At 42.0% G+C, this 23,733-nt stretch overlaps 4 protein-coding genes and 1 pseudogene across 4 annotated transcripts; 1 reads left to right on the forward strand and 4 right to left on the reverse strand.

Moving 5' to 3' along the window:
* Positions 1–329: 329 nt before the first annotated feature.
* LOC103972609 (protein CANDIDATE G-PROTEIN COUPLED RECEPTOR 7-like) lies at positions 330–1,749 on the reverse strand. Its single transcript, XM_009386959.2, has 2 exons — positions 922–1,749; positions 330–833 (listed from the first exon to the last, which is right to left on the reverse strand). The coding sequence occupies exons 1-2, from the start codon at positions 1,747–1,749 to the stop codon at positions 330–332; spliced, it is 1,332 nt and encodes a 443-aa protein (XP_009385234.2).
* Positions 1,750–2,629: 880 nt separating this feature from the next.
* Positions 2,630–7,200, reverse strand: LOC103972037 (E3 ubiquitin-protein ligase WAV3-like). The gene is made up of 2 exons (XM_009386230.3): positions 6,502–7,200; positions 2,630–4,964 (listed from the first exon to the last, which is right to left on the reverse strand). Exons 1-2 carry the CDS (start codon positions 6,769–6,771, stop codon positions 3,051–3,053), a joined length of 2,184 nt encoding a protein of 727 aa, XP_009384505.2. The 5' UTR covers positions 6,772–7,200; the 3' UTR covers positions 2,630–3,050.
* A 3,818-nt stretch (positions 7,201–11,018) lies between these two features.
* LOC103972610 (very-long-chain aldehyde decarbonylase GL1-4-like) lies at positions 11,019–16,602 on the reverse strand (annotated as a pseudogene).
* LOC135627596 (cyclin-dependent kinase inhibitor 4-like) lies at positions 14,918–16,204 on the reverse strand. The gene is made up of 3 exons (XM_065133719.1): positions 15,873–16,204; positions 15,085–15,249; positions 14,918–14,987 (listed from the first exon to the last, which is right to left on the reverse strand). Exons 1-3 carry the CDS (start codon positions 16,202–16,204, stop codon positions 14,918–14,920), a joined length of 567 nt encoding a protein of 188 aa, XP_064989791.1.
* A 1,231-nt stretch (positions 16,603–17,833) lies between the features above and the next one.
* LOC135627597 (uncharacterized) lies at positions 17,834–20,464 on the forward strand. The gene is made up of 2 exons (XM_065133720.1): positions 17,834–18,046; positions 20,216–20,464. The coding sequence occupies exons 1-2, from the start codon at positions 17,834–17,836 to the stop codon at positions 20,462–20,464; spliced, it is 462 nt and encodes a 153-aa protein (XP_064989792.1).
* The last annotated feature ends 3,269 nt before the right edge of the window (positions 20,465–23,733 follow it).

The following is a 23,733-nucleotide window of genomic DNA, read 5'->3' on the forward strand; positions in this document are numbered from 1 at the left end:
ATCTACCAGCAGTCAGGTAGATGCCGATGGTGTTCCACAAGTGATCATTGTGACTACCTCTACTATTCTGCTTTCTTTGTCTCTTCATCAAAGCCTCTTCCTCTTGTCATAGTATTAGGCTACTTCAGGACATCGAGATTTGCAAAGTTCACAAGTTCATTGATTGTGTTTGACAAGATTACGGGCATATCGAATCCAACATCAGGAACTTGAACACACTTGAAAGCTCGATCATGTTGGCCTAAGATGATGTTAATGCAATTTTCTTTATTTCTAATAATTTTATAATTATATTTCTAATAAAACAACAGCAACAACATGTGGAGAACTCAAAGCTCGAAGGCCTCTTCTTCCATCTCCAAAACTCCTGCAGCGGCTTCCTCCTCCTCGTCCCCAACAAAAAGGTAGGGGTTCTTCTCCACCGGCCGGAAATTGTGGAAGACGAAAACGTAGAAGGCGAAGCTTGCGCCCTCCATGGCTGCGTAAGCACACCAGTGGTATCTGTAATTAAGCAGCCTTCCAGATGCAGGGACTATGATTCTTGTGAAGTATAGATAGCTCACGACCACCAGATAGAACTGTTTGAAGAGGTTGAGCTTCTCCAGGTTCCTCGCCGCCTTGCCGTCGGTCTTGGAAGCCTCTCGGAGGCTCCGAATGGACCATATGATGGGGAAGAAGACGGCGCAGCAGCAGATGATGTCCACCAACAGGAAGATTTGGTTCCACGTCAGCCAATCCTTCTTCGTCGGCCCGGTCTCGCCGATCACGACCGAAGCGATGTTCTCGATGACTTGCATCGGGATCACGATCTTTAGAACATTCTTCTCTCGCTCCTGCATCGCCAAACCATAAGATCGATGCTGTTGCTTCATCCGTTCCAATCTTTGTAAGCATGTATAGGATGCGTGTACGGCGACAGACCTGCAAGTATGGCTTCAAGAAGGACCACCCGGTGCCGATGAGGACGATCACCGTGAAAAGCAACACCCCCTTGAAGAACCCAAACACGTAGAAGGCGACGTCCCAGCCATGCGGCGTCCCCGTCTTCTTCACGTACCACAAGTCCTCCGCGGCGCAAAGCAGCTTGAGACCCTTGAACAGTAGCAACGCCCCCATCGCGACGTGGATCTTGTCCACCGTTGCCCGCTCCTTGATGCAGACGACAGCCCATGCCAATAGGAACACCAGGTAGACCACGGAGAACGTGAAGTACATCTTCGGCAGTGGCTTCCTCCCCGCCGGTAGGTAGTCCTTGGTGCTGCCGTCCATGTTGTACATCTCGGTGCGCACGTCCATGGTGGTCTCGACGCCGGCGTTGCAACTGCCGAACAGGAGGCTGTACTCGTCGGGATTCTCGATGTCGACCGACCGGCTGAGGCTGGCGTCGGTCCCGAGGTCCTTGAACCTGAGAACGGACGTCACGAAGTGGCTGGAGAGGGGGCAGTAGCGGACGGCGTGCTCCGACTCGTTGGCGAGAAGGGGGAAGTGCGTAACGGGGACGAGGAAGAAGCCCATCGTGGAAAGGTCCACGTTGTAGTCCTTCGCTTGGGGAGGCGGCTTCCACGAGGCGCCATGGACGGAGACGACGGCATGGCCGCCGCGAGAATAGCCAAATTGCTCGAAGAGGATGAGAGGCCTCGAGTCCGACACGATGTGGATGTGCTTGATCTCAGAGAGAGACAAGGGGACGAGGGAGAAGAACAGGAGGCAGTAGACAACATATGGCTTGAAGGAACGGAGAGGTCCCATGAAGAATGATGTGAAACAAAAATTGAGGCTGCAAATAAACCCGGACTTGGAATTTGTGATCTGTTCTGCGGAGGAGGAAGGAGGGAGGACGACGAGCTGGAGCAAACGGGCTCGCCATGCACGGCGTGGTTTGTGGGATGGATTTGACTGTTTCGCATGGCTAACACAGTTGCAACACAAATAAACAACGTAAGGTAAATTGGTTTGAATTTAATTTTATAAGATGTTAGGTTACATCGAGCTAATTTCATATTAGCTCCGTAGTAAAACCTTTTTAACGTCCTAATTTTTATAATTAAAAAAGTATATTAAAATTTTTATAATTATAAAAATAAAATATTTAATTTTACTTATATAACATCGTCAGTTTTACTGATAGAAAATACGTGATAGCACATGATGGTTGTGATGATGATTGATGACAATATCGCGATGGTTGACCTTGTCACTGTCGATATGATCGGTGACAAAAAAAAAAAAAGACAAAACAATGACACATCTACATCAACGTTAGAAGAAAAAGATGAGGTATCTACGTCGACGTCATAACACTTGATATCTATATTAACACCAGAGAAGAAAGATGAGATATTTACGTCATTGACAACGAGAAGAGAGGAGAAAAAAGCGATATGTGAGATAAAATAATACGATGTCATTTATGCACGTATTGTATCTTCCGTCGATAAAACTAATAACATTAAAATAAATAAAATTAAATATTTTATTTATAAAATTTTTAAATCTAAAGATTAAAATGCTAAAGATGTCTAACCATGTAAGATAATATGATCAAATTAAACTTATTGGCTAAGATTTGGAAATAAATGTTGTATTCATAGGATCACATGAAGATAAAGAGTGGATAAGAGAGAACAGATTAAAGAACAAATGATCTGAAAATAAGGTGTATAAATCCAAGAGAAGAATGCACCCCCAAATACTTGAAGAGATATACAACCTTATACCATCCTCTTCAGGGAAAACCTTCTCCTATTTACATCACCAACACCAGAGTTCAAAGAAGTAGACAGAAGCTAATACCTACACATCCTCCTCCCTGTGACATTATACCATTTCACCCATCTTTCCATTTTATCCCACCTCCAGATTTATTCATTTACATCACCCATATACCCATTACCTTGTCCCAGAACCCCTTGTAGCTTTACTTTCACCACCAGTATACCACCACCACCACCACCACCTCAAATGAGAAGAGCAAACACAGGTACTAAACAAAACATTATTTTTCGTTTGTGGTTTTTTTTTTCTTCGTCCTCCAAAACTGGTCAATTCGATTACCTTGGCTGTAGTTGCGAAGGGATGGACCTTGTAGGATGCATCGGAGGAGCAGGAGACCGAGCTGAGTAGCACGATGTCTGTGAACGACGTAGCATGTCAACCATCAATGGTGTCTGATAAGCATGGATGAGAGTTTCACTGTAGGTCGAGTCCCCACGCATGGTTGCTCTCTGTGACGAGTGTGAGCTCAGCCCTGACAGCACATAAGCACGCCCTGAAGCTTCGTATCTCTGCCGGCTTGCCATCCTACCTTGCATCTCTCTCAGTTCCGCACCCAGAGATAAGCAAAGTCGGTCATTTGATTGTGCTGCCAGGGACTCGGAGAGTATCTTTCGACGCTGCTCTAATATTGAAACCGCATCAGAGAGGGCACCTCGCTCCGCAGCAGCCCTTGCATCTGATATTGCCTCAGCAGTTTGGATCCGGTTCCTTTCGCGGTCAACCTCAATTGAGGGAGTTTGGAACAAAACAACTTCTGGCCTCTGAATTCTCACTTCTTTAACCTCCAAATGAACAATATCATTTGAGATTGGATCTCTGTAGGCAGAGGCTACCTTAAGGAGTAAGATCTCTTCCATGTGGGGTGGAACATTTACAGAAACCAGGAAATCCCTCTCTTCATCAGCATAAAGGTCACCTACATAGATGAATCCAGTGCGAGCATCACTTGACAACTGATTTCTATAGCTACCTGATTTGATGGGAGCAAGCCGCACACCGGGATGCATACACTCCACATCCAACCACATCTCTTGCACAACCACACTCAGGAGGCCACCAATGCATTGTGCAAAGGCATTCTGAATGAGAACTTCAGATTCAATAAAAGAGAAAGTTCCTCCAGAAACTGTTGCAATTGTGTGCATGGCAGCAGAATCATGGTCCACACCAAAACCAAAGGTATGGACCGGTATTGCTGTGCCACCAAGAATTGAGGATGGAACAAGTGATTTGTAGTTCAGTTCTGAATGCTGTGCTCCACTAGCACTTGAGGAGAAAGTGTAAGTGTCCCGGCCATCGGAGAGAAGGATGATGCTGCACACTGAATTCTTCTCCTTCCGTTCCTCAATCACCTTGACCCCCTTCCTGAGGCCTTCTGCAATGTTTGTTCCACCACTGGACACCAGAGAATTGACAGCCTGCAAAGCCTGCTGTCTACCAGAGTCAGACATCCGACACAGATGGAAGAGTCGGCGTGCAGTTGATGAGAAGGCAATGACTGAAAGGCGATCAGATGGCCCAAGGTTTTGGATCACAAAACTCATGGCACGCTTAAGAAGTGCCAACTTCGTGCCAGCCATGCTGCCGCTGACATCAAGCACGGTGACCAGGTCTATCGGAGCACGAGAGTTTTGTGGCACTGTAGAGCTTGCGATGAGATTCCTGCTAGGACTCGGTTTCATGCTAACATGAGGAGCCTTCAAATGGATCAGGACAGCAAAATCCTCCAGTGAAGCTGATTGTTGAATAGCTGAGAATTCAGGATGTGTGTTGACCTCTACTATCTTAGGACAATTTTGTTGGGAACTTCTAGCTGTTTCAGATAGAATATCTAGAGGCTCATCATCATTAAAATTGGTTGGTTCTGCACCACGAAAGCCAGAAGAAAACTGATGGTGCCGCCTGTTTGCAGACTCTGCAGGAGGAAGCCGGTGCACGACAGCTACACGGCCTTCTTCCTGGGGCCAATTGACTGGGTTTACTCTGGCTCTCCCATGAGGATGCTCAGAAGATAGGGAGCCTTGGAAGGGGATCTCTTTCCAAGTGGCTTTGCAAAGTGGGCAGACGTAGTTCCCATGCTTCACATTTGAGGTGATGCAATGAAAATGGAACTTGTGGGAGCACTCAGCAGTGAAGAGTGCATGACCATCTCCCACTTTCATGGATCCAAGACAAATAGCACATGTTTTCTGAAAAAAGAAAGCATTGAATATTAGGGAACTCAAGTGTAAACAAACTACAACAGTGAGTAGATTAACGGCAAGGTTAATTAAAATATGAATATAAAACAACATTAAATAACTAAAATTGAATATATATTAAGCTAAAAATGAAAACAAAGAGAGCTCAGATGTCATGCCATAAGCAGACATGTACTTTTCTTAATTACTTATCAAGAGCTTTAGTTGGAATCACAGTCATTGATGGACAACCTTTCACCCTAAAAGAGCATTAGCAGTACTATAGAATTTAGTACTGACTATACATATTAAGTACAAATCACTAAAAAAATGTTATAGACAAATGAAACATGCAAGACTTTTGGACAGCAAGGAAGGTCTTGAAACCAATTACTGTAATGGAGGATGACATGAAGAAGTAAGAAATATTGTTGAAATCTCAGCTTGCAGATTTGCAAGATTTCAACTTCTGTTTCCCACAGTTTGCTATATCTGATTCAAGGCTGCATCAGAGTAGAAGAGCATAGATTGGTAGCAGAATGCACAAGAAATCAACCAAAAACCTCAATAATGAAAAAGCAACATGGCGATGGCATTGTTAATGTCAGTAGTGTGTGAACAAGAAACACAAACCATATTAGACTTCCAAATTATTGTCTCAACATCATCTAACAATAGTGTTAAACATTCAATAGTGTTCTTTACGTTTCTGATAAACCAAGGCACAGAAGCATCAAATCAACAGGTGAATGCAATTTTGCCCCCAAACCACAGCATTTGAGGCAAAGCTGTTCAAGAAAAGATAAAGCCTGATACAAGTTCCAAAGCATATGGCTTACCCAACCGTTCCAAAGGTTATTTGTCCAGCTGAAGCAAGCAAATCTTATTTTCGCCTAAAAAAGAAGCAAATTTACGAGTATTTCTGATGCAATTTGGTCTCCTAGAACAGACAAGCAGGCACTATGCTCTATTCAACGAACAGGACAATGAGCTAATTAAGGAAACTTTTTGACCGGTCCACCAAAATCGATACAAAATCATTGTTATTTTCTAATGAAATCGCTTCGAAGTTTGTCCATGGAACTGTTATCCGAAATGGTCAACAGAGACAACTTTCAAAGAGTAATCCAAAACAAAGCAAGTCTTCACATGAAACAGTCGACCGGCCTTAGCATGTTAGAAGCCATTAATGCAACGAAATAAAGGAATCAACAGGTTTTGCGCTGTCTCTCCTTTTTCTTTTTTTACCAACAAAAGCAACAATAAAAGAGGCTTACAAAGCAAAAAGGGAGGAACTAGAGACATTATCACCAGTTTGCAAGTACATTGCAAAAGAGGGGGAAAAAGCAAAAGAAATAGAGCAATTTTCGGGAAGAGTGCAAGCACAAACACCCAATCCATCACCATTTGTATGCGTAAATCTCCAAATGAATCCACCAAAAACAAAAAGCGAGAGAGAGAGAGAGAGAGAGAGAGAGAGAGAGAGAGAGACTTATCCTCTCAACCAAAAAACAAGAAAACAAGAGATGTGAACGAAAAACCCAACCTTTGACGATCTGATGCCGGATTTAGGTAGCCGGAGGCCTCCCGAAGACGGCGTGGGCGTCGACGGCATCAACGCTAGGAACTCCGATGCCCCCGAAGACCCCGCCGGGGACGACATCGCAGTCGCAGCGGCGTCGGAGGCCCTCCGTCCGTAACCCAGCCCAGCGAGCCGGCACCCGTCGTCCTCCTCCTCCTCGCCCATTGCTCTCGGGACATGGACGCAGAGGTTGAACCCCATTGCCCTCTTCGCCTTCCTCCACATACTCCCCATTCACTCCCCTCCTCCTCCCCTTTCCTCAGCACTTTTCCAAACCCTCGAGCCAAGCAAGATCAAGATCCCACCTTTCTTCTCAGCCGCGCTCCACCGCGCCAAATAGATCAGATCTTGGAACTAAGATCCACAGACCTCTTCTCGTTCTTCCTCCTTTTATGCACGGAATGAACGGTAGAGGGTTTAGAGCAAAGAAACCAAGGTTGTCAGAGGAGGGAGGGAAACGATTGGGTGAAGCTGGCAGCGGGGGCGGCGACGCGGTGGGGCCGGGTCAGAGGAGGAGTTGGTTTCTCCAGCGGAGGGAGCCGCCATCGGAAACAGTGATGGTTTTGACATTCTATGCCGGACTTCTTCTTCTGGGAAGCGAGCTGAGGAGAGGAGGGGGGAAGAAGGGAGAAGGGAGGGGAAGAGGTTTTTTTGCCTTGGAGACAGCGGGGTGAGTGGAGGGGATATAAAAATATTTTGTCGTGTGGTTTTGACTTCGTATTTGACCTCAGTTATTTGGTAGGAAACGCGTTTCTTATGGAAGCGGAAAAGCGTGACCAAATCATCCTATCCTCGCACCCTGAAAACGTCTCATTTCTTGTGGAATCGGAAAAGCGCGTTTCTGCATGTGTTATCAAGAGAGTATATTATTTGATTATTACTTGACCTTTTGTGTTGATTGAATCTCTTGGATCATTTCCTAAACTTAACCGAGTTCGAAATCTATCAGATATTGATAGCACCATTTTATACCTCAAACTGTTCGATCGACCATGTCACACAGTCACAGTAAGCAGGAGACGAATCCCATGAACAAGCGGACAGGACACCACCACCATGCATCGTTTCCCGGATCGCATGCCGTGTCCGCAGGTACAGAAGGGCAGTTTGGTGATACAGGCCGTAAGAGAAAGACGAGAGAGAGGAGTGATGCGGAGTGGAGTTAAAGATACGAGAAAGTGCAGAAGGAAGCAAACAAAGAACAGAAAAGAAATCCGACGCAGCATTTAAGGAGGGGTTTCCCGTGGAGCGGCGCTGCCTTTAACGCGAGCCTGTGACTGTCTGCGGTCTCAAAGATGACCGCTACTTGTACAGTTGCCTTATCCTTCAGTTCTCTCTTATGGTACACTCGTCAAAGGACTCCATTACTCCAGCCAATTAAATTTCCAGAGTAAGAAGAAGAAGAAGAAGAAAGAGCATGGGTGCCATTGTGCCACGGTCTTTGCAATCAATGGAAGGGGAACAAAAGAAATGAAACACTAGAGATCACTGCACCACCTGTTTCCTATCCTGCCTGTAGATTACTGTCAATAACAGCTACTTTTTATCTGTTAAGTTCTCCAAGCAACCTTAAGAATCAGCATGTTCGTCTTGTCCAAGTCTGGACTAACGCAAGCATGGTGGATGCTCAAAAGCAGGTGGTCGAGCTCGGTGCTGGCCTCCCGTTTGCATGGCTTTGGATTCCTGGGAAGTTGAACCTGCTGCCCCCATGTAGCGAACTGCAAACCTCACTGGAATATGAGGCACTAAGTCTACCCACAGTGGTCTCTAAAAAGCTGGCTCAGTAATTTCCAACACCATGAAAGCCACTGTCACAAAGAGTTCCCCAAATGCCTGCCTTCATAATAGTCATAATGTCATCACCAACCACTGCCAAAGCAGCCCAAGCTTTTACATGGTAGAAAAATGCTGTTTAGATTGACTGAATTATACTGGAAATTATCAACTAAATATGATATAGTCTCTCTCTCTCTCGACTCTAATGGAAATGATCCACTCATGAGGTTGTGAACATTATTAATACAGTAACAGTAAATTCTTTAGAGTGGCTGTAAATATCTACGTTTCTTTTTTTCTCGAAGATGATTTGTGTCAGGTAAGATTGAAAGAAGAAATGGTCATAAAAATTGGAAACTTTGGATCAAATATAAGCAATTTTTATTCATACTGTCTGTGTATATGAAATGTTTAGTGATCAAAATACTAAAGAATATGTCAAATCACAATAAACATCGCATCAAATTTACTTTATGTACTTAGAAATCTCGGTACACAAAGAACATGGTCTTCTTGCTACAAGTCATGTATAGTTTAATGCATAAGATTGATTCGTGGCCATGGAATTAAAAGAAGAGCAAATCCAACTTTGAAAAGATGCCCCCATCGACCATGGAAAGTGCACTCCATTTTGATGAGATTCTCATGCATTATGGGGAGTACCATCAACTTCAAAAGTAGCACGTCTTTCTGTAAACCACAATCGTGATGCATGATGATGACCAAGCCAAGCCATCATCCAAAATAAGTTTGTGCCCGTCCTCCAAAAGCTACCACTCTATCTAAAGTAATGCACATCCAATTCGAGCATCACACATGTTTACTAAAGAGCAAGAAGGGAAAGAAGAAATGAGAGGCGATGGAAAACGCAATGCTTCGGTCATTCGTGCATGAGATATGAGTTTCGATCGAGTTCGATTTACACACGCACGCACCCCCGCGCGCGCGCACACACACACACATATATATATATATATATATATATATATATATATATTCTTATAAAAGGTTCGATATATTTAACATCTCCTCTCTAATCTAATCGAGTTAGACGATATATTTAACATCTTAAAGATTTAATTAAATGAATATAAATTCTAAAGATTTAGATTGTTAAATAACATAAAAAAATAATCTTGATGTGTAATCTTATAAATATCTGGCTTAAGAATCATAAACGACGTCAATAACTTATAGATTAGATCAAGAAAATTATGATAATCCATTTATTCTCATATTTATCTCCTCCTCATTATTATAATATTAGATCATGTAATTAGCTTCATTAATCAATATATATATATATATATATATAAGTATAAGATTATAATAATTTGATTATTCTCATGTTTATTTGTTCATTGCAATAATAATAACAAATTATTTATAATTAAGAGAAAATAATCTTTATCAAGAAACATCTCTTTCAAGATACTATATCCAATGCATCTGTGGATGAAAATTAAAAGGAGGATATCATAATATCTTAATTTGTATCCATCAACATCTGATCCAGCAACTCAATAGTGTGATTACTTAATCAAGCAAACAAGATGAGCATAATCCAGTGATTCACACACTGATAGCCTCCAAAAAAAAAAGTCTATATAGGGGGATAGGGAGAGAGAGAAAAGGGAGTCCCTTTGTAAAGCCTGCCTTGTAACTTTTATGTTGACTTTTTACCCCCATAAAGCCTGACAGGCTCTCAGGCTCAGGAAATGAGAGTAAGACCCCACAATGGAGAGTACCTGCAGTGCCATTATCTCCCTCCTCCACCTCCCTTTCTTCCTCATCGCACCTTACCACAACTGGAGGCTAAGTGTTTCAAGCATATATGCTGCTCTTAAAAGCAGGAATGAGATGCAGCATTGTTCTTGGTCCCTCCTCCATGTAGCCTTGTGGTGGAGAGGATGATGTGTGTAGCTTTATCACTTGAAAAGAGATGGCCCTTTTCCTTTTGGAAAGAGGCCTTTTGTGGAGTCCAGTCCTGGGTGGGAACAGCAACCTCCACTCAGCTACCCAACTTGACCTTAGTTGAAGGTAGATATCTTCATTGGAATCTCATCTGAGTCAGAGAGAGAGAGAGAGAGATAAGATATGTGTGTGTATTAGATACAGATTAATGTAATGATTTTATTCTAAAGTTGTCTTCTTGTGATTAAAAGAAAAAAATAATGTAGTCATTCACTCAGTTCATTGAACCAACTTCTTTTCATGCATAAACTATATAACTAATGATTAGTCTATAAAAGGAGAAGGCACTTTTTTGCAGCATCCACCACTGAGTTTTCTAGGCTCTCATTACATATACATCTTTGTGATGACAAGTTAGCTCTGGTTCATAATTCCTCTTTCCACATACTTGGAAATGAATTTGTTACTGCCATGAGGTCCCTCTTCTAAAATTCATTATAGATGCCATGAGGATTTTACACAAAATCTTTGCATGTGATCTATTTCCATATGATTCTGTGGCTGAGTTGAACATAAATTAACATCATTAGTATAGAAAAAAACTGATGATGATGATGAATCTTAACAGTTCATTGTTATGAATTGACATGGGCAGATTGAGCTTTTCTTCTTCATGAATGGATATAGTGAGAGAATAGTAGAAACCTTATCCCCTTAGAAAAGCAACTTACAGTTTCACATTGATTGAAATAAATAAATGGCAATGTCAGGAAGAGAGAGCAATAAGAACATTCTGCAAGAGACTTGGATCTCAAGCCATCACATTGATTCAAATACTTGATATAGTAGCAGACAAGATAACATGGTGGTCACATGTCTTCTCCACCAGCTTGAAGACGCCATACATACTTCTTATGTGGTGCCCCTCTCCTTATGTAATGCCATTTTATGGGGACAGAGGAAGGAAGCCATGATTGAGAGTTGCACGCCATACCTTGTCAATGTCGTTCAGAGCTCCACCAGACTCGTGCAAACCCCATTCTTCCAGTGCATGCACGATTCCAGCTATGCGCCATGCACTCATCACTCTTCTTGGCAGCCAGTTCTGTGGAAAATGCAAGATGCAGATTGAGGTAAGCATGCATATGAAACAGCAATAGATCTTGGCTCGCAATTTGCAAGATGAAATCAAGGATGAAAGATCTGTCTCACCTCGCAGGTGTGCATGTTCTCGAGCGTCCTGGGCACAGACATGGCTGGAGTCATTTGGTAAGCACAGTCTTCGTGTGTTTTCTTAACAGGGAACTGTGAGAATGGAATGAAGCATGTCCCACTTGAGGCTTTTCTTTGATCTTGATCCGTCAATCCCTCTCCCACCAACCACACCTGACGAGGGATACAAAATGGCAAAGCAAAGGATGCAACCAAGAAGTTATTCCTCCGCTGTGGCTCTCAAAAGTGGATTCCATGGAAAGAGAAATGTACTTTAGGAGTGTAATCATCCGAGAGGACCAGATGGGCTGCTAAATTGGTTGCCACGCATAACTACAGTGCCACAAACTCTTCTCTTCGAACTACTATTACCTGCTACAAATTTAACTCATGTTAAGGAAGAGATTAAAAGTCATTGCCATGTCTTGATTGGTTTCAGTAGCATGTGCACCTTTGTCCCTCTTTGGCATAATGCCAATGCTATGGCACAAGATGTCTTGGAAGGTTTTCCTCTCAGTAAAACACGATCAGTCCCTGCAGGAATACTATGAAGCGCAACTGCAGCTGCTAAACCACTCCCATCAACAATTTTTATCTTTAAATTTGAGTGCTTCTGAAGGTAAACTTCACCACATCGGTTCAGTTCTTCACTCTGACACAACATCATTTATTTAAGGACTCAGTGTTCTTTCTAATGGTAAAAAGATGAGCAATGGAAGTACATTACCTGGTTTAAGAGTCCTAAACTAACAACTTTGGCTCCTTTCCCTTCTGCCACTATGATGGCATTCTCAATCAAGTTATTGATCACCTCCTTTTCCTTTGATACTAAAAGAACAAGATTATGAGCCAGTTAGCCTTCCTTCATTAAATGTAATTAATTGAGATAACAATTATACCTGAAAACTAAACCGAGGTACTATCCACGTCTGTATTTGAAGCTCCTTCAACCTATGTCTTTCCAAAGTGAAGGCTGAGCCAGATATGCAGGTTAGAAGCAATACTGCATAGCTCAATGGCCACGCCAACCACAGGTAAAGTCTTGGAGCAAAAGCCAATGCGCAGGTGGTAGATGGACTGCAATGTTGTGAGACAAGTCAGGTGGACGACATTGGGCGTCTCTTCTTTTCCTTTGAGCGAATTCTTGTACAGCTTCTCTGTTGACATGTCCATGGTGCCATAGATGTAGAAATAGAGTGGCATGAACAGACAGTAGTTGGTCCAAAACTGTGTGTGGTGAAGAGAATGGTACCTGAAAGACAATGATTGTTTGAAGTCAGTACTCTGCACTATCTATCGATATAAAGTAAGATAATATGCTTCTTCTGATCACAGCTCATGGTAAGGAGACATACGATGGGGTGTACATGAGGTACTTGAGAAGGGGAAAGGCCTCAAGCATCCATAATGGGACCAACTCGATGTTGCAGTGCCCCACGTACGTAGTTCATGAAATCGACATACGTCAAGTATCCCACAGTTGCTGTTATGCAAGCACTTGGAGTGCATGCCATACAAAAGAATGGCAAAGCGAAGAGCAAAAAGTAGGATAATTCTTCGACAAATGGATGAATCACAGCTGCAAAGACCAGAATTAAGAAAGATTAGCATGATTAAGCAAGATTAATAGAACAAGTTGGGCACTAACTATTATCCTCAAGTTACAGTTTGGTGCATTTCTTTAGGAAAACTTTGATTTTTTGATTCAATTCAAAACGAAAAATCTAAATGAAGGGATACATCATGATCTTGCTGTTTACTTACATGATATTAGCTCGGTGACGAAAGAGGCATGGTGACGGGAGTGATAACGAGCATACAGGTGGTGATGGTGCAGAGCTCGGTTCAGCCATTAATAGAGGAACTCCACAGGACCGATGTGGAAAAGCCTAGAAATAAGAACTCCTTTGACGTCCCACCAAGGCAAATGCGAGCCACCGGGTACGTAAGAGTTGGAGAGGTAGAAGATGATTCCATTTAGAATGATATGGTCATCCCTGTCGATGTGCATCATCATAGCGGTCAGGAGTCGGCACATTAGTGTTTGTAATGCCCCCAAGATCAGATAAAAGATAATAAATAAATGAATAAGAGAGAGAGACCAGATCATCTCTCGATCCACTTGGTCGAACTCGATGGCTTTGTCGACGACGAGATGCTTGCTTCTTACGGTCTGGAAGCGAGCCAAGTTGATCCAGAGTTGTGAGCGAGCCTCAGTAGCAGTGCGAAGATGATGAGGAACCGCGATAGGTCCCTCTCTCCTTCCTCCTTTGTCAGGTACGAGTGCGTGCTATGAACCACCCAAGGAACCAATATCAAGTACTGCTAACAAGCACGACAAAGATGAAAAGGAATGAGTTGAGACAACCGAGAAGGGTACGTTCAAGAACGTCCAAGCTCCAAACCGATCTCCAGTAGTGTAGCTTACTCTAAATGGCATTGGAATGGGAGATACATGTATGTATACACACAGACCTGAAGTTGCCCAGCCTTTGCCATGGCCATTCAGTAAGGAAACCTGGCCTGGAAGCCATCCTACGACTCCCCTCTCCTTCCTCTCTTGTTCTCTCGATCACTGCTGCAGTGGATAGCCCGTCACTCCTGCAATGCTGCTCATTTATAGACAAAGGAGGTGGACAGACACGGGAGGATGCCCACGCCCTGTGCGAAACGAAATACAAATCTGTGCACACAATGTGCTCGATCAAAGGTCGAAAGTCGTACCACGAATTTCCAGCGACTGATTTCTGTGCCATAAGACGTGGGCACATCGTACATCCATCCATCCCTCGTCCTGCGCCCCAGCCACATCCGCGACCTGTGCCTCACACCGACGAGGCCCAGAGATACATTTATTTACATGAACCTTGAGCAAACAGCGTCTTCGGGGCGGGAAAGTGTATGAATGAGCAGGCGAAGAATGCGATTACACACATTAACAGATGTCACTCAGTGGATTGATTGTATTGGAAGGTAGGAAACCAGAGTAAATGCTTTGAACGGTGATCCATAGTAGAACACAAGTCGTTCGAATTAAAACGTGTCAGAGTTGGACGTACAGGAACAGAGAGAAGCCCGTGGACCGTGTCCGGCTCATGCCGTCTGATCTCTGATGACCCATTCCTGCACTCGATATCCTATAAAGTAGCAATGCAGTAAACTTTACGGTATAGGAATCGATGCCTACACATGTTCCAGAAGTACAGTCAGGCACTCACAGCTTTCACCCATAAATGAAGCGAGAGTGCAAAGCTATTTCTAAGCATCAGATGGAGAATCATGGCAAGTAGCTAAAGATGGAGATCAGCTTGTTTCAACATTAACTTGTGTCCATCAGAATGAAGCACAGACAAATCATTGAAACAATTGAAATGATTCACAGATGAATGACCCCTATAAACTTGGCAAAGTTGGCTTTTGAAGAGTGTCCCATCAGCTCATCGGCTCTATATGTTACAGCGAGTCAAAGCTCTGTCATCTACAAGTCATCTTTTACCCATTCATACCGGCCAGGCAGCGGATGCTCGGTTGCAGGATCAAAGTTGTACCTACAAATAATAAGATCAAAGGGAAAGAAGTGTGAGGAACATCTGCAATGTGGTGGATCGAATCATAATCGTGAGGAACATCTATAGAAAGGCGTACCTTTCTAAAAATATTCGTTGTTGGAGTTGCTCTGCAGCAGCAAAAAACTCTTCCATCTCATGAGCAGTAGGGCTGCTCTGCTTAACAGTGACTGCTGAAATGGTGGATCTGCTTGTAGGATCTCGGTCCCTAATCAAACTGCAAGGTATGGTCTCCCTATCATAGCTGAAACCAACACAAAATTCTCACTTAATCATATAAATTTTTAATGTCTTTCGAATACTATGAATTCAGATAAAACATTGTCAAAGGCAAGCCCACAAGAAAAAGGTCATAGAGAAACTAGAAAGATGGTTCATTATAAGTCAGTTTTGGTTGTGCAAATTGGATACTGACTTCCACTAGCAGGAAGACAGCAAGTGAATAAATTCTAATACCAAGAAAGAAATGTAAAGGCAGATGGTTCAAATTCAAAGAACTACTGAAGTAGCAGAAAGATAAAGGAGATGAACTAATGTCAGGTTAATATTTCTATCAAGCATAGGCAATCTAGAGAAATATGTCCCGACAGTACAAACATCAGATAATGACAGGACATTACAAACAGAAATGCTTCCACAATAAATGATGATAGAAAGAGAAGGAAAACGATATACTTCCACGAGAAAAACAAGAAGAAGATGAACGAGGAAACATAGACAGAGACATTTCATTGGAAGTAACATCAAGTCCTGACCTCGAAAGATGATTCGAGAAAGAAAACAGACAAAACAAACAAATGAAAGTATAATGGGAAGAACAAAAGACGAAAAGGTTCGTTTTTTACCCAAAATTTTAGCGAAACCCACCTGTCCCTCGCACCGGACTCCAAAATAGTCTCCCTGAATGACACCTCGGTATCCGCTGCGACCGCCGAGCACCTGCTCGTCGAGACGGACCCCGGTGACCGAAAATCCACCCTCGGGTCAGGGCCAGGCTTCTCGGAGTTGCATGAGGGAGGAGGCGAGAGGGGCTTCTCGAGGCGGCGGCTCCGGAGCTCGAGGTAGGCGCTGGACGAGTCTTGGCCGGTGGCCGCGGCGAGGGACCGGGCGCGTGTGCGGACGCCGAGGGAGGAGTGGTGGGACACCTCCATGACGGCGGCCTCGCCGGAGACCTTGGCTTTCCTAAGATACTTGCCCATCTCCTGTACCTCTTGTTCTCTACACTGCGCAGATGCTATGGAAAGAACGAAAAGGAGCAGAGAGGACTCGGTGGCGGAGGGAAAAAGGGGGAAAGGGATGAGTTTTGAAGGCCAAAAAGGAGCGACGAGGAAGTGTAAAATGACATCTTTACCCTGGAAAAATTTTGAGCTCTTTAGATATTTGCTTTAAATAGCAATAATTTTTACACGTTAATCAAGCAAGTAATCATCGATTGATATCTCGAATGTCATGGGGGGCTTTCCCGCCGATGATACCGCAGTACTTGCCAGATTCCCGCCAAAATCAACATGTGAATCGGAGGTATTCTCGAGACGCAGCCGGCACATCTTCCATAGTTTCCTGTTAAGCTAAAAGGCATCAAACACCGCAGAAATCTCATCCTCATTTTGCTAGGAGGAGTAGAGCGAGAGAGCTTCTCCCAGCTTTCCCAAATTCCAATCACATTCCTGCTGGATACGGCGACGACACGTTCCGATGGCCAATGAGAGGCAGCGGAGGAAGAATCTCCGTACGAAGCACTTCCCGATGAGCTCTCGAGAGTGCGGTGAGTTCGTTCATCCACCAATAGAGGGAGGGAGAGAGACGACGAAGGCCGAGTCCTTTTCAGGGGGCGGTCAGAGAGGGAACAGTAGGTCCATGAATGGAGGACAAAAGACCGACCCTACACTGACGCTGCAACAGTTCCCAAGTGCAGCAATGGTGGAGTCGAACTTTTTCCTCGGCCCAGTAATTAGGGTTCGCTGTGAGATCAGCTTGGCACTTTCTCGTGGGGGGCGGAGGCATAGGCATAGGCATAGGCATAGCCCACACGATAAGGAGTTCCCACAAGAGCTTTCTTCTTTCACTCTGACTCACATCAACTGTTTGCCGCAGCTCCAGCTTTCATGCATGATGGTTGCTACGGACAACACGTTGCTTTCCTGATGCAAAGTGCAAGGAATGCTGCTATAATTACTGCTCACGATATGCATGTCTTTTGTATTCAGATGAAAGATCAAAAAGAAGAGCGACAACCAATGTTCAAAGGGGAATGTTGATAGTTCTATGAGATTAAGGATCTCAGTCGATAATCTATGTCGCATAAACAGTTCATTTAATATAAAATATCTAAAAACACATCTTGTATCATAAAATATTTTATAGCGGAATCAGTTATAAAAATAATTTTCTTCTTTCTTTTGACTTAAGTATCGTCGTTTTCGAAAACTCCATCTAACTTTCATCATTTTAGGCATATGAGATTCCTTGGTTACACTCGAAGAACGGATCCGATCAAAATTAACGAACAAAGAGATTATAAAAAAGTGTTAGAGATTATATATATATATATATATATATATATATATATATATAGAGGCGAGCTTTATATATCTTTTAGGCAAAACTTCATATATTTGGGGAATGTTTTCCTGTTTTTGGAAATGGGAAGAGCCTCTACCAAACCAAGCTAATGAGAGGAGCTTCATGTAGCTTTAGGCCCATGAAAGACCCAACTGTTAGGGTTGTTGTTTACATACCATTCATGGGCCGAAAGCGGGCCCAATTTGCCGTTTTATTGGCTTCGTCACGGGTTCACATTGACACGGTGAGTCGAAAGCGAGGTGGGTATGTTGTTCCTTCGCGGTGGTGGCGGCGGGGGAGCTGCGGCAGTTGCGAGTGGATTGTTTTCGCGGTACTTCTCGAGGAAGCGCAGCCCTGACCTCCGCCGTATAAACCCGAAGGTGCCCACAGAGGAGGCCACCGTGATCTCCCGAAACCTCTACCGGATCGTCAAGAACAATGGTCCCCTTTCCGTCTCCCACACTTGGAACCACGCCAAGGTGACAAAGCTCGGATCTTTCTGCCATACTTGCTCTCTCTGTGCTGGTTCTTTATCAGAAAGAAATGGCCCACGAACGAAAGAGGCGTAATAAGAGCTTCTTTAGGCATATAGACGGTTCTGCTCTCTTTCTTTTATGAACCAATTTAATGTTGTTCACTGGTTGATAAGATTAAAAGACGTCTCCCACACTTGAAAAACGACGCCCAGGTGACAAAGCTTGGATCTTTTCTTCCATGATTCCGCTCTTTCTGTTGGTTTCCAGATAGCAAATGAGTGGCTTTCGGATGAAAGGGGAAAAAAGAGCTCCTGTTAGGGTTGTAGATTGTGTTTGTTTCTGTCTTTTATGTGGCCATTTAATGCTGTTCGTTGGTTGCTAAGTTCAAAAAGAATTTGGGCTGTCTATCTATTGTTTGATGAAATGGCTCTGAAGTAGTTATTCCCATTTGTTTAACTTTTTCCAAACCTCTGGTGAGTTTGGGTCAAGACAATCTATTCAGTTATTATCTATGGTTTCCAATCCCATGCTAGTATATTATCCGCATTATATTAATTCTAAAGGTTATGATGTTTTGGCTTCTATGGTCTGAAGGACTTCATATTCTTATTCTTTTGCTGTAGAAACACATCTATCTTTAAGTGACAGTTTGTCCTTCCTTAAAATCATAATTGAGTTTCATAAGTGAAGTAATGCTGCTTCTTTCATGGTTTGGCAACTGATACCATAACAAGAGATATTATATGCTATCAATTTATTAAAATGCAACCAAATGTTGACCAGAGTATTGTTTTAAGATGTTTGCTTTGCAAACTGTCAGATGCAAAATAAAAACTAAAAACAATGTGATTATGCCTTTTATAGAGTAGAAATTTCATCAGAGTCATCTGAAGTACTGTGGAAGTTAACTGAGATATCATGATCTGTTTGCTGGATCTCTCAAACTTATGGAAAACTTGCTGTAGTTTTGAATTGTGATAAGATCAATCAAAGAATTTTGAGAAGAATATCTGAACTTGTGAAATAGACAATTCTTGGTGCTATTACATGTAGAACAAGAGTATTGCTGAAAGTGGTTAGCATCCTAGTCAAGAAAGAGAAGTAAAACATGTCTGTAAAAGAAAGTGTCAATCACCCCTGTGCTATCATGGAAAATTAGTCTTCTGTTAACGTCTTTGGTTGGTTACAGGAGCAAGTGTGCTTGAGTCATAACATTATATGACTCCTGTTGTCAATATGGAAGCAAGTGTTATTAATTGGTTAGCCATGGTCCTGATAACATTATATGACTCCTGTTGTCAATATGGAAGCAAGTGTTATTAATTGGTTAGCCATGGTTCTGATTTTTCAGGTAGCTATTAGATTCCTGTATCAGACATAGCTTCGGTTTTCTTGAACATTTTGCAACTATTTAGTGTTCAAGAGCATACTAAACTTTCTGCATCTTTAATTCTTTATATAAAAATGAAATTGGTTAGCCATGCTTCTGATTTTTAGGTAGCTATTAGCTTATTGTATTGCACATATCTTTGGTTTTCTTGAACATTTTGCAACTATTTAGTGTTCCAGAGCATACTAGGCTTCAAAGTCTAGTACTCTGCATCTTTGATTCCTTATGTAAAAATGAAATTGGTTCGCCATGCTTCTGATTTTTTAGGTAGCTATTAGCTTCCTGTATTGGACATACCTTTGGTTTTCTTGAACATTTTGCATCTATTTAGTGTTCCAGAGCATATTGAACTTCAAAATTCTATCATTCTGTATCTTATGTAAAAATGACTTATCTCTCCTATTAATTCTGCTGTTAATGATCTGAAAGTCGGGACACTGTCTGTTTTGTTAATCTCTTTCCTAGGCTTAGTGTTATTCAGACCATGCACATTCCATTATACAAACAACTCTAAATGATCTCAACTGTTTTGCTGATGAGATTTATTTATTTTGCTTTGGGCTTCATTTTGACAATGCTGATCATTAAATATGGTGCTGTTTGCTCAAGTTTGTTGATTTTTCTTGGAACAGCTTTGGCCTTAATGCCATGTAATGTTTTTCTCTTTTCGCTTGTGCTAAGAAATGGAGGAAGCTTCTGCTTTAACATCATATACTGTGCTGATTATAACAAAGCCAACTTTGATATCAGCAATGTGGTTAATAGAACACTCATTTGAACAGGAAGCTGGTATCGACGGGTTGAATAGTAAGACCCATATGAAAATCTTGCTGAAATGGATGATGGGACGGAAGATGCTAAAGCTTTCTTGCACTCATGTTAGAAATGCAAAGAAGTTTCACTACTCTATCCTGCCAGAAGATCCTCAAGCTCGCAAGAATCTTAGCTCTCCCTCGCCAGCACCAGACACTACGAAGGCTTCAGGCAAGGTGGAAAAGCAGCAACAAAAAAGGTCCAGAAAGGGGAAATGAACTATGTAGCATGGCACAACTTAAACGGAAGCTGTGATCAATCTTGTTTGAGTGAGCATTGTATCTTTGTCACCGGACAAACATGTTTCAGCCTTGACAACCCAAGACCATGTTCGTGATGTCTTCTATAAGTTTCATGTGAATTTTAATGGAGTCATTTAGCTAGCGATGACAACTTCTTAGCACAACATTTGTCATGCAGTTGATCGCTTCCTTTGTGAACTCAAGTTTTGATAATAAATTATATTGGCCTGCTTGATGCTGGTGGTGGAGTACAAGTGGAGCAACAATGTCACTACCAAACTATCACAGACTTATTTAAAATTGCTTAAATCGTGAGGTCTTTTTGTGTTATTCATTCGCAAAGGATCAATCTAATTGATGAAACCAAGGAAAAATCTGTAACTTCTTTAGTGTTTGCCATTCCGCAACAGCTTACACCTTCCACCTGTCCCAAGAATAATATATATATATATATATATATATATATATGAGCAAAGTATCATATTTCTTTTTTTACGAACAAAGTATTCTTCCTAAGAATCTTAAAATTGTTTAAAGATACGTGACATACTTCTCGAGTGTTTGGATGTAAATGACGATGTCGTCTAAGTAAACGATCACAAACTTATCTAGATACTCATTATACAGTTTGTTCATTAGAGTGTTGCTTAAGCTGAAAGACATCATTACAAACTCAAATACTTTACACTTGGTCACATAAATAGTTTTTGCTCGATTGCTTGCTTGCTATAATACCACAATGTCACGATGAGATTGCGCTTCCCCCACTCGTAGAGAATAGTCAATGTCTCGCTCGTTATTTTCGTTATCGTGCTTCTTTTGAGTGGCTCTAACAACTTGAGAGCGAGTTTGTACTTATAATCCACTTACGGTTGCTTGGGACAATAGTTTGGCTTGCATCATCTTACTCAATTTGCCACGATGAGATTGTGAACTTTTATTGTTTACTCAAATTGTTTGCCTACTTTGATATCACAATGTCATGGACTTAGTTAGAATTGTCTAAGTTGTGAGACGCCCTTATGTTATTTATCTATAAAGGATTAACCTAGTTGCAATCTCGCTAAGATCTTAAAGGACCTGTAAAAAATTAAATTGATTAGTTTCGAAATTAAGCGACGAACAAGTCCATGTGTCTTACGAAAATAATAGCTTTACAAGCAATTTAAGAAACACTTAGTGAACTTGTGTTTAAAATGCAAACAAACCGTTACAAATCCATAAACGAACGACTACTCACCACCGGATGTGAGGTGCATTGGTAAGTTTCCATAGACTTAACGCGTGAACTTGTGAATTCAATCAATACCAAATACTACCACCAAACCCTCATCCAACCTTGCGTCTCCCGAGTGATTATGAGGTGTTGATATAGGTTATTTTGCTTCGCTCCGACGACGTATAGAATATAGGTTATGACATGAAAATTGGATCATTCTGAGATATTTTTACTCTACAACCTTAGTAAATCGTTCCTGCTAATAGTTTTCAAATAAAAATACATAAAGCAAAACAAAACACGATGCCAAAACATGTATAGAAATAAATAAAAACTTGTAGATCCATGGACGAAGATATTACATATGCGCAACCACGTCTATCACAGAATGATCTGCGAGAAGCTATTTGTTTTTTTATTTGGCAGGTCTTATGTAATCAAAATTTTTATGCCCACGATTGGTTCTGTACATGGTTCTATTTTCTTTTTAGAGCTTGTCTTATTGGCAGCAAAACGTGATCGATTTGAAGAACGTGTAATGTTCCTTGTAATATGATCACAAGAAATAAGAACTTACAGAACTTTAAAGTGTTCATGTGGAATTCGTAAACGCTTAACTAACAACAAGAATTACATTAAAATACAAAACAATACCGATCGAAAGTTCTTGTTCACACTTTTTTTTTTCTGAGAATTTATTGTTCAGACGTATTCTATATAGCACATTAGAATGTCCCTTAGGTATCATGGCCTTTCAGACCACGGTTTGCTATTCCATGCGGTTGTCTCTGTTGTTGGATTTGGTCAATTCATCTCATGAGATTTTGTAACGTTACTATTACTTATAATAATATAATATAATATAGTTATTATTACTATTAATCATCGTCTCATGCCCTAAGCAAATAAAAGCAGACTCCACACAAAATCAAAGGTGGCACGATCTGTCTCCGGCAAGCCAATGGCTACCTCGCCGCAGCTCGCTGCCCTGACCCCTGCCCTATCCCTCCTTTCTCTCCTCGTCGCCGTCGCCGGATCCGAGGGCTTGGACACCATCAGCGACGATGCAGACCTCTGCCGCTGATCTGAGGGCATGGACGCCATCAGCAGCGACACGGACCTCTGCAGGGGCAGATCATTGTCCTCAGCTTTGCAGTCCTCTGCAGCTTCCTGTGAGCTCGTGTAGCTATTACTCTTCAATTTGTTGTATCGATGAAGAGCGTTTGATTCACACTATTCCAAAAATTTCCTAACAACTTCGGATATCATAGCAAGGATGTAAGAAAATAAATTACAAGAGGCAAAGTTAGTCATTCAACATTTATAGTAGCATGAATAATTCCTAGGAATAGGAGCAGCACCAAAAGCAGCCGAATACATGAAATCAAGCAGAGAAGGTGCACCTCCTCCGCAAGCCTACTTGACATATGTCAACTTATTTTTCCTGTTTCTGAAGAAGAGATGCCAGTCCTATAGGCCAGTAATTAGTAGCTGGAGGTTCTTGCTTATTGGCAACATCCGAGGATCTGCAATGTGCACAAACAGTAGAACATGAACTGAGTTATGCTACATGGGAAATAAATTGAAATTTCAAGTGATCAAAGTATAGAAAAGCACCCATAATATGCTGTCTGCTGTGCTGCGATAAAAAAAAAAAAACAACTCAGGAATTATCCAACACATATATAACACTTCTTTTTCTCTATTGAAATCAGATATCACCTAACAGCTGTCAAATGGAACTATACATATGATTAAATCATCCGACAGTGTGATAAATCTATATGTTGTCTTGTACTCTGAGGGGGAAGGTCTCCTAATAAACACAAGTTAAAGTGTGGGTTTCCAACTCAATTTCTGGTTGTTGGTGAGACCAAAAACATAAATTTAGCAACTTGTAGCATACAGAAGAAAAAGCTTGGAGTGTCCATAATGCTCTCATGCATGCTCCACAATTGCTGAAGCAGCAACACCATACTCTTTTAAGATCTAATGCCAAGTCATCCATGCAAGCTTTTATCCTAAA

The sequence above is a fragment of the Musa acuminata genome, chromosome BXJ2-11 (genome assembly GCF_036884655.1).
Source record: "Musa acuminata AAA Group cultivar baxijiao chromosome BXJ2-11, Cavendish_Baxijiao_AAA, whole genome shotgun sequence".
Classification (NCBI taxonomy): Eukaryota; Viridiplantae; Streptophyta; class Magnoliopsida; order Zingiberales; family Musaceae; genus Musa; species Musa acuminata.